The 11,271-nt window shown below is 34.7% G+C and overlaps 1 protein-coding gene across 2 annotated transcripts in view; it reads left to right on the top strand.

Annotated features, from left to right (window-relative positions):
• The window catches only part of LOC105988511 (estrogen sulfotransferase-like), a 28,240-nt gene extending 22,491 nt beyond the window's left edge, over window positions 1-5,749 (top strand). For both annotated transcript variants that reach the window (XM_013020138.1, XM_013020137.1), the window contains exons 6-8: window positions 609-703; window positions 2,098-2,278; window positions 5,341-5,749. In XM_013020138.1, the coding sequence (XP_012875592.1) occupies window positions 609-703; window positions 2,098-2,278; window positions 5,341-5,453 (389 nt within the window). In that variant the 3' untranslated portion in view covers window positions 5,454-5,749. The remainder of the gene's footprint in view (window positions 1-608; window positions 704-2,097; window positions 2,279-5,340) is intronic.
• The last annotated feature ends 5,522 nt before the right edge of the window (window positions 5,750-11,271 follow it).

The following is an 11,271-nucleotide window of genomic DNA, read 5'->3' as shown; positions in this document are numbered from 1 at the left end:
TGTACTCATTATCTTGCCCATGTAATTTTAACCCCTCTGTACAGTATTTTCACAATAAAAAATAAATTAAAATTAAAAAAAATAAATAGGGATACAGGTGGACCCATTGCAACAATGAGATGTACAAGTTGTTATGTAGAAAATGAACTTTACAACTTTGGTGGGGGGGGCGGGGAGGGTTGGGTAGGGGAGACTGGGAAGGTATGGGAAGGGGAAACAAAGGAGGAGGTTATAATGCTTGATAAGAAATGTACTCATTATCTTGCCCATGTAATTGTAACCCCTCTGTACAGTATTTTCACACACACACACACAAAAAATGTTCTCACAGTTCTGAATCAAATTGTTGCAAGGGGGAGATCACCTCCCTTTTCTCAACATTGGAAACATGTAATATTAAAGTTGAATTGTCTTTCTACATGTGGTTTATTCATAATTTTGCCCCTTGCTGCAGAGAATTTTCCTTAATATATGCAATTGATCTTGTAGTTCTAATTTAATGACCACTTCTTATTTATCTTTTTGTTGCTTTTGTTTGAATACTTGTTCTCAAATTGTATAGCAATGACAGTATGGTTTCCATTCCATTTTCCCCCTTCTAATTTTAGTTCCATATGGCTCCTGGTATGATCATGTAAAAGCATGGTGGGAGAAGAGAAACAACCCACAGATGCTATTTGTTTTCTATGAAGACATGAAAGAGGTGAGAAGGCACTCAAAAGAAACTTAGTAATCTAACAATATAGTAATTTCAAAGATGTTAGTATTTGACAATACCGTGGATACAAAAACAAGCTGTCTTTAAACAAGTAAAGGACACAGCTTCCCAAGGTATCAGAAAGAAAAGATCATGATAATCCAGCTATGTTAGCATAAATTTAAATCCAAAAAACAAGAATATTCTGGTTGAATAAAAATTTAACTCATCTCAAGAACAATTTCAAAATAAAATTTCAAAAAAGTTAAAGTTCCTGAAGCAACAAAAACAGCAACACACACACACACACACACACACACACACACACACACATACACACACAGTATAAGAAGAATTACCCATCACTAAATGCTACACTTAGCATGTAGTGAACATAAAGAAATAAAATTCAAAATCTTTTAATGTATGCCCCAAGTTGTCTAATTCTATTCATTCCCTATTTTGATCACTCATATCCATGTTACTGTTTCCACTATATCTGGATTAATGAGAAGCCTAAGACTGAATAAGTTACTTTTTCTTGTGCAGACAATGTACCAAACAGAAAGTATAAGACATATTAACAATCCATGTATACACATGACATTTTAAGTGAAGTAAAGTGAATTTTTAAAAAATGTGAGACAATAGGTTTGAGAATTCGTCAGAGCAAATACTGGGTCATTAAATCAAAACTGAGGTAGTCAAATTATCTGAAGGGAAGTGTTAGACAAAGTGAAATTTAAAATACAAGACATAATTAATGGGGCAGAGAATTGGAAAGAGCAATCTCCATAGAGAAAACTGAATGCAAGAGAAATATTGTAGTTGCAAATAATTGCATTAAGAGATGTTGCTAAACATTAGAATACAATGTACGAGTTGTAGGGAGCTTGTAATATTTGTAGCTGTCCTGAATATATATCTGATTTTTACAACTTGAGTATTGGATTTTTTAAAAATCTTGTTTCATAACCTTTCACTTGGTTTTCAGTCATTATTCCTCACAATAGAATAAGGGAAAAAAAGCTGCATATTTTTATTCCCCATATTTGATCTTTCATAGGACACTAATCTTGGAGAAAATATAATTATAGTGATTGGTAACATTAATTGAGCATATACTACACATAAAGAACTAGAGTGAACATCTTACAAAAGGCATTTCATTTATTTCTCTTTGCCATCTTTGAAGTATCTTTTGTATCCATTTTATAGATGAGAAAAATTATGTTTTAATTACTTCCCCCAAAAGTGATTGTTTTCATTAGACCTCTAATTGCAATGAGTCAAGAATAAGAAAAATATATTTTTCTCTCAATATCTTTTATCCAGATAGCAACGTATTGAAGTCTAGCAATTTTACACATTTAGTCTTCAACACATTTTTCTGTCTCTAGGATATCAGGAAAGAAGTCATGAAGTTGATGAAGTTCCTGGGGAGAAAGCCATCAGAGGAACTTGTGGACAAGATTATAAAACATACTTCATTCCAGGAGATGAAGAACAATCCAGCTACCAATTATACAATGTTACCAGAAGACATGATGAACCAAACAGTGTCACCATTCATGAGAAAGGGTGCGAAAGCCATGGTGTTTGTTTGCAGTTGCTGTAGAAATGATAAATTGTCATGGTTATGGACAAAAATCTATAGCAAAATTTCTATGTGCACTGTATGCAGTACTTAATAACTGTCATGCTTGCAAAGGGCTACTAATAGCTGCATCCTCAAACTCTATCTGATCATTTTTACTGTGGATCCATTATATATATTCCCCTTCCTTTCTTTTTCCTTTCCCTTCTTTCCTTTCCCTTCTTTCTTTTCCCTTCTTTCCTTCCTTCCTTCCTTATTTCCTTCCTTCCAACCTTTCTTCCTTTCTTCTTTCCTTCTTTCCTTCCTTCCTTCCATCTTTTCTTCCTTTCTTCTTTCCTTCCTTCCTTTTTCTCACTTTCTCTCTCTCTTTCTTTCTCTCTCTCCCTCCCTCTCTCTCTCTCCCTCCCTCCCCTCTCTCCCTCCCTCCCTCCATCCTACTGTCTTCATATTTCTGTTTTTCTTTGGCAGACTGAGAATGTATGCCAGGGTCTTTCTAAGCAGGTACTCTATCCCTTGAATTATAGTTAATGCCTTTACTTTGTGAAAAAGGTCTTCCTAACCTTGTCTGGAACTCTGATCCTTTTGCCTCTATCTACCAGGTAGCTGGGGCTACAGGCATGAACCTCTATTCTCATTTAAGTTTTCTTTAGCAGTTTTCCAACTTTGAACACTTTGTTAACGTCAGTGCTGCAGAGGCAAAAACACCACTACTCTTCCTCCTCCTTTTTCTCTTTCTTCTATCATGACTACTATCTTGTTATTACTTGTTGGTTCTTCAGATTTGCAGCTTATTATATTACAAATAACCTATGGACACCTCAAACTTAGCCTAACAATGACACCACATCCTGCTTGCTGTGTATCCTGCTTATGTGTATCAACCCTGTACCATAAACTTTATCCTCTTAAGTTTCAAGCTTGAAAAGGGGTTGGGCATGATCACATTTTTGAGATGAAGAAATAGAATAACTACAAGTGATAGAAACTTTTTAAGACTGATGACAAAAATAGCAATTTGATACAGCTCTTCTTGGCAAAAATATCAGCATAGAATGAGATAATGATCTCAGATGTATGACCTGATGAGATGAGGTCAGTTTACATTCTGAATTATGCAAGTTATGCAGGGTATTGGGACACCCTCTTACTAAAGTATGAGGAAGTGTACACCTTACTCTTTCAACCAAAGGATCAGTGAGAAGGTCAGGAAGTCTTTTTCAACAACACATATATGAATCTTGTCAATGGGCTAAAGCAGGGAGCCTTTTCATGATGAGTCATAAAAATATATATTTACAATTCTATATACACTTATGTATATTGCATTTATAAATATAATTATAAATATGATATATATATACATTTATATTTGCAAATACTGGATTTCAACTGAGTTTCACTTTAAAAATTAAATTTGGTGCCAGTACTGTGGTGCTTGAACTCTGGGTCTTGGCACTCTCTATTAGCTTCTTTTGCTTAAAGTTGGTGCTCTACCATTTGAGCCATACCTGGACTTTTGGTATTTGGCAGGCTTCTGGGAGGTATGAGTCTCACGGACTTACGCTGGGCCAGCTTCAAACTGCTATCCTCAGATTTCAACCTCCTGCTAGCCTATTGCAAACAGCATCTAGCTGGGCTTCTCACTCTTGGAAGGCTGTTTTGTTTTTTTTCTTCAGAGTTAATGCGTTATCATTTGGGCCACACAGCCACTGCCACATATTGCTGATTATTTGAAGATTAGTGTCTCAGCTTTACCTGATTTTGCTGGTTTCAACTTATGAGTCGCATATTGCAGTTTACTGAGTAGTTATGATTTTAGGCAGTAGCCATCGAGGCTAGGCTATAAGATTACGTTTTATTTGCTCTGTCTCTTTTTATAATACTCAATATTCATCATGAGAGTAAAGAGCTGATAAACTGCTATATCCTCTACCTAATTTTCAGTGCACATCTGCTATCTTCTGCTGCTTGGGTTTCTTACTGTGAGAGTGTTGAGGTCTCTTAATTAAAGCCAAGTGAACTATTGATTCATTTTAAAAGGTGATGACTTCCTTCCATGTATGATAGAAGGTAAAATAAAGCCTGATTTCCTGAGATAAGAACCCAAGAAGAGGGCTAGGAAGGTGGCTCAGTGGTAGAGCGCATGCCTTGCATGCCAGAGGCCCTGGGTTCGATTCCTCAGCACCACATAAGCAAAAAGAAAAAAGCTGGAAGTGGTGCTTTGGCTCAAGTGGTAGAGCGCTAGCCTTGAGCTGAAGGGCTGAGGGCCAGCGCCCAGGCCCAGAGTTCAGGCCCCATGACCGGAACCCCCCCCAAAAAAAAAGAACCCAAGAAGAAATCTCTGAGCAGTTCTTCTGTCTGGTAGTTGCAGAATAGATGGAAAGGAACCAAAGGATAAAAAAAACCTGACTATAAACAATGAATTAGATGCTATGGCTGAGGCCGTAACATCAAAGCATATGTCCACCTGGCTTAGGTATGAAAATACATATAGTAAACAAAATTGATAGGGAAGAAAATAAATTTCATTTTGAACAAATAGAATTTGGAATACTTGGGCAGCACTCATATGACGGTTTCATGGAAGTTATTGCCCATCAAGGATATGTGTGGTTTGAGTGTGCTGTCAGCAAGAAAGTGATGCTCAATAAGTCAGGACTAGGTAGAACATGGTCTCCCTTTTTCCTTTCATCACACATCCAATATTCCTCTTATGGAAGGAAGTCATCCACTTAAATTTTTTTTTAAATATTGGGAACCTCAATATTTGAAGGGGAATTAAAAATCTAGTACAATATCCTAAGGAACCTCAGTGAATAAAATACATTATTGATGTAAAAATAACTCAATATATTCATCTTTCTAACTTCAACTAATACAAAATGTATGCTTCATTGATAAAATTGAGGATGGCAAGAAAAACAATGATGAGTTTTTAGTGAAAGTAATATATAGTAAAAACAAAAACAAAAATAAAAACAGGAAATCTCATGATTCTGGCTTTGAAAGAAGCCTTTACATTGCTTATCCTCTCTCTATATTACAGGAATTTCAGGAGACTGGAAAAACCACTTTACAGTAGCCATGAATGAGAGATTTGATGCACACTATGAGCAGCAAATGAAGGAGTCTACATTGAAGTTTCGCACTGAGATCTGAGAAGGGTTTCCTTTATGTAATATGGATGCTTCTCCTCATCATTCTTCACTTTTTCTTATTTTAGACTTCAAGAGAAGAAAAACATTGTGAAGAATCATGGCTCAAGATCACATATTTGTTGGGTTATTTATAAAGAGGAGAAATGCTTTATTTTGTTATATCTTTTCTTGTTATCCATTCCTTCTATCTCCTTTTCAACTTATATTACACAAAATGATAATGTATCAGAATGATACAGAGCACACAGATAATTAAGATAGTTAAAAATGTACAAGAAATAAACATTTCAAACTGCCTCTGGAAATTTTTTCTTCATTGTTATTCCTTCCATGTGTTTAGTGTAGAAACTTGTAGCTGTGTGATGAATCTATCTATCTATCTATCTATAATACTATTGGATTAAAACTCACAGTATAAAACACATACCCTTTAAGCGGTAATGATATTATATATATAGATATCAAATAAGGGAAAGTGATAAATATCCAGTTAAGAATTATATATTTTATTGATAGTATCCAGTGCAGCCTTTAAAGGTGGTGTTCATGTGTAATGTTTTTGTGAAGGGTATGGAAAGGTTAAAGAGTAGAGTATGGAGGGAACAGTGATCTCACAGTGGAGAAACCTAACAAATACTACCACAGACAGTTGGTATGGTTGATCATCATTAGACAAACCCATTTGGAAAGGTGTTATAAAAGTATTTTTACATTCAAATTACTACACATGTGAACAGTGAATAGGTTTTACATTTCCTTATTATCTTGTGGGAACTTTTCTTTTGGCTTATCATGCATTTTCTTGTCTCATGTGTGGAACTCACTGTTTTCAAACAAATTCTCTTTAGTGGACAATAACATTTAGTCTTTTCTTTTTTGATACTGAGGATCAAACCCAGGACATTGCACTTGCTAGGCAACTGCTTTGCCACTGAGCTACATCCCCAGCCCAACAATAACATTTAGAAGTAAAGGTCTTGGTATTTTCCAAAAATACTCAGACAAATTGGAGAAGTCAAAATATGCCCCTTATAAGGGACTGAGAAGGTTGCTCAATGGTAGAGTGCTTGCCTTGCATGCATGAGGCCCTGGGTTCGATTCCTCAGCACCACATAAGCAGAAAAAGTGCAAATGGCCCTGTGGCTCAAGTAGTAGATGAGCTGAAGAGCTGAGGGACAGCGCCCAGGCCCAGAATTCAGGCTCCACGACTGACAAAAAAAAAGTCCTCATGAGAATAGCAAGATTCTGCTCTCTAGATTTCTTTTTCATGTAGACTTTAGCCATATATATATATATATATATATATATATATACCTGTGTATGAATATTACTGTATATGTATATGCATATATATTATACATACATATATTTTTATTCCCTATTGAGTAAACTAAGGTAAAATCATCTCACAAGAAGCAGAAAGAAGAAAAAATAATACTATAAAATTTAAAGAGAAAACAAATGACATTAAAAACAGATAAAATTAATAAGAAACCAAAAAAATTCTTCAGATAATTGATCAATCTCTTGCAGGACTGCCAAAAATCAAAAGATGTAACTAATTTCATTGCCATAAAATAGCAGTGAAAACAGAATACAATGCCCACTTGAATGTCAATAAATATATAATAAAGAAAAACTGCAAAGAATGTTATTTTCATAATGATGACAAATTATAATTATTGGATCAACTTACTTATCAAAAACCACATATTATACAATTCACACAAGATGAAATATATAATTTGAATTGTCCAATAATCAGTCAGTTTGTTTTACTAAAAGTTACCTTGGAAAAGAAATTCCTAGATGTAGATTATTTCTGCAAAAAATTTTAGCAAACATTTAAAGAAGGTGAAATTTATTTTACAGTCTTCCAGAAAAATTAAAGAGGAAAGAACATGTTAACCCTATTATAAATTGGATACTCAGTATTACCCTGATATCAAAACAAAATATTGTAATAATAATCAAGAATGAAAACAACACACCAGTATCCTTCATTAATTTACACAGAAAATCCTCAGTGAAGGTATTAACAAATATTGAGTCTAACATATGACAAAGATTATATATTACAAGTAATTGAATATCAGGTACGTGAGGTTGTTGACATTTGAAACTTGGTCAGTTTGGTATATGATAAGATAAAATGATTATGAAACAGGATTTTATAAAAATTCAATACCCATGGATAAAAAAAAATCTTTCAAGAAATTGGAACATAGTGGAACTTCATTTACTTGATTCCTGTCATGTACACATCTTACAACTAAAATCATATTTATATCATAGTGAACCCTTTCCCATTAAAATCAAAATAAGGAAAAAATAAACTTTTATCACTCAGATTCAATCCAATACTAGAAATCTTAGTCACCAAAAATAAAAATAGACATATATATGTCCTACATATACATACTTTTCAGAGAGGTATGCATAGTGGTAAAATTTATCATAAACAATATTCAAACATCTCTACACAAACCTTGTAGGGATTTTTTTCACTGAAATTGCAAAGCTTTTAGATTAGCAACAAGAATCAGAATTTGAGAAAGTAGATTCTCTAAAAAGTTGTATAAACATATGGTGCTGGATATTTTTAGGTCAGTCCCTCAAGAATCAGTTTTCACCTTCTTTCATCTTGTTGACCTGTATGGATCATCAGATTGTTGGGTTTCATTTGGCAGAAGATCTGAGGGAGAGAAGAAAGTGGAGCTGAATTAATTATTTTCCTGGCTCTTGACTATTAGACTAAATCAAGTGGTTTGCATGCCTTAGTCAAATTAACTCGATGGGTTTTATCTCTTAAGATCCCTGTTCTTGAAATGGCACATTTCTTTCAGCTATATCTAGTGTTCCAAAATCATGAATCCACTGATTATTGAAAAATTTCTAGAACATGAATCTCTAGTTTCCTACCAAAGGCAGGGATGGGGCATACTTAATGTCTGGGGACCACTTTTTGGCTACGAAGTGTACAGAATGGGAATTTAATATTCCTTCTTGGTTAGACTAATTTTTTAAATAATTCTTTTTTTCAGTTGTAAAGGTGATATACAGAGGGGTTACAATAACATAAGTCAGGTAATGAGTACATTTCTTTTTGGACAGTGTCTCCCCTTCCCTCCCCAACTTTCTCCCAGATTTCCCTCCGTACCCTCTCCCCACAAGTTGTATAATTCATTTTCAACAATATTACCTGCCGTCTCTGTCTTCCTGTTGTTTTATATTAGGAGGGCATGAAGGCTCTTTGTTTCTTCCTCGAAACAAAGTAAAGCATTATACTCCAACCAAGGTCTTGCCACTGAAGACAAAGAAAATGTTTACTCTGGATAGTTACAGAGAATGATGATAAAAAACAATTATATCTTCATAGTTTTCTACATTGGAAGTTCCAACTTCAAATCCAATATTCTATAGATGGATAAACTTGCAACCTTTTAGACTTTGACACCTGTAAGTAGTCTGACACAAAAAAAATATTTTGCTTTTGAAAATACTTGGGCTCTATGCAGAATTAAAGATATCTTCAAGCTGGATGTCAGTGGCTCACTCCTATAATTCCCATACTCAGGAGGCTGAGATCTGAGGATTAAAGTTCAAAGCCAGCCTACGCAGGAAAACCCATAAGACTCTTATCTCCAGTTTGCCACCAAAAATCCTGATGTGGAACTCTTGCTCAAGTGCTAGAGTGCTAGCCTGGAGCTTGAAAACTCAGAGACAGCACCCAGGCCCTGAGTTCAAACCCCAGCACCAGCACCAAAAATAGAAACAAATAACCTTGAAACCATTTATTGAATTTTGAAATAGATGTTATTAGCATGACTGGTGGCTGTGAAAGCTAATAGAGACACCAATTTGTCGCTTGTTAGCACAGCATCATTTAAAGGGCAGAATGTGCTCCAACTTTCCTTCTTTCTTTTTGCAATTTTATCATCCACAGACAACATCTCACTTGACTACACAGGGCTAGGAAAGATAAAACACTTTTAGTTGGATGTGTATAACAAAAGCACAGGAACTCTGAAATGCCATCTACGTTAGTATTTGCCTTTCCAGTTGAAGTTAGAAGCTCATGTGGTTAAAAATAAAGAGCCTTTATTTACTAAAAAATAAGTATTTGATAGCAGTAGTTCCAGATGCTATCCCCGCACCCCCCACCAAAGTTGTAAAGTTCATTTTTGACATAACGACTTGTATATCTCATTGTTGCAATGGATTCACCTGTATCCCTATTTAAATGATTTGTTTTTCCCCTTTCCCTCCACAAATTATACCAACATCAAATACAGTGAAAGCAGGGGTTATACTGTGGGGGGGGACATACAAAGCAACAAAGAAATAATCTTATAAATGTGTTAGAAAGAATGACATTGCCCCATTTGTTAGGAAATGGAAAGGCTTGGAAAAAATTATATTAAGTGAAGTAAGCCAGGCCCAAAGAAACATAGGTCCCATGGTTTCCCTTATTTGCAATATCTAGTATATGTCTGAGTCAAGCAGAAAGGTCAGATAAGGTGATGTTAGGGAAATGAACCCTGAGATATGTATTCAAAGGTATTTTTTTCTTTCATGAGATTGTTTCTAACACATTTATAAAACAGGTTCTATTGAGGGGTAAGCATCAACAGGAAGAAGAAGGTGAATGAGGGCAAATATCGTCAAAGTACTTTATGGTCACGTATAAACACATAACAATGAAACCTGTTGAACTTGCTTTAAGAATGGGAGAGGTGAGAGAAAAACTAGGGAAAGAATAATTGTATGCATGTTTGCAAATATCACAATAAAACCCTCTTGTACAACTAATTTATACTAATAAAAATGTAAAAGTAAACCTTATCTTTGTACTGTTATATGATATCTAAAAGCAATTTCATGAGATTCAACAGAAAAACAGATTGTCTTTGATTCTCATGACTAGCGTGGTATTTCAAGATAGCCTCAGGTAGTTAGAAAGTATTTTTAAACATCAATTAAATTCTTTGTACCCCCTGGGAATGTTAGAGAATTTATAGTTTTGCTTATCTAAGATTGACTTTTTCTTGTGTTTTGACACATATCATAAATAAGGATAAAGAGTCTTTGAAACTAATTTAAAAAAGCAAATTGTTTAAATAGGGATACAGGTGGAGCCATTGCAACAATGAGATGTACAAGACATTATGTAGAAAAACGAACTTTACAACTTTGACTCAGGGAGTAGGGGGAGATAGGAAGGGATGGGAAGGGGAAACAAAGGAGGAGGCAACAATGCTTGATAAGAAATGTACTCATTACCTTGCTCATGTAATTGTAACCCCTGTACGGTATTTTCACAAAAAAAAGTTTAAAAAAAAGCAGCTTTCAAAAAACCTTAATGAATATATGAAAACTGATGGCCCACCAAAGTTTTGTTTTTTATTCTATCATCAGCAAGTGCTTAAAACAGGAAACTTTCTTTTGCTATGAATCAGATTTGTTCATTTCACAATGCACACACTCAGCTCACCTTTTTAAATGTTTTTATTGTAAAATACTGTACAGAAGGGTGGCAGTTATATGAGTAAGGTAATGAATACATTTCCTATTGAGCATTGTTACCTCATCCTTTGTTTTTTCCCCCACCCTCTCATCTTTTTATCACATTGTGAAAATAAATTTTGAAGAAGAGTGGAGCCAATATTCTTTCCTAGTGAAAAATTAGAATATCTTACAAATGGTGACAACAAAGGAAATTTAATATAGAGTATTGATCTTTCTAAGTAAAATGGGCAAGTTTTGTTGTTTTGAAGTCAAAGGCAAACTTGCTTTTCTAGTTGGTGGCAGCGCATTTT

Source organism: Dipodomys ordii, unplaced genomic scaffold (assembly GCF_000151885.1).
Source record: "Dipodomys ordii isolate 6190 unplaced genomic scaffold, Dord_2.0 Scaffold49, whole genome shotgun sequence".
NCBI classification, from domain to species: domain Eukaryota; kingdom Metazoa; phylum Chordata; class Mammalia; order Rodentia; family Heteromyidae; genus Dipodomys; species Dipodomys ordii.
The sequence above is the reverse complement of the archived record's forward strand: the minus strand, read 5'-3'. Positions and strand labels throughout refer to the sequence as shown.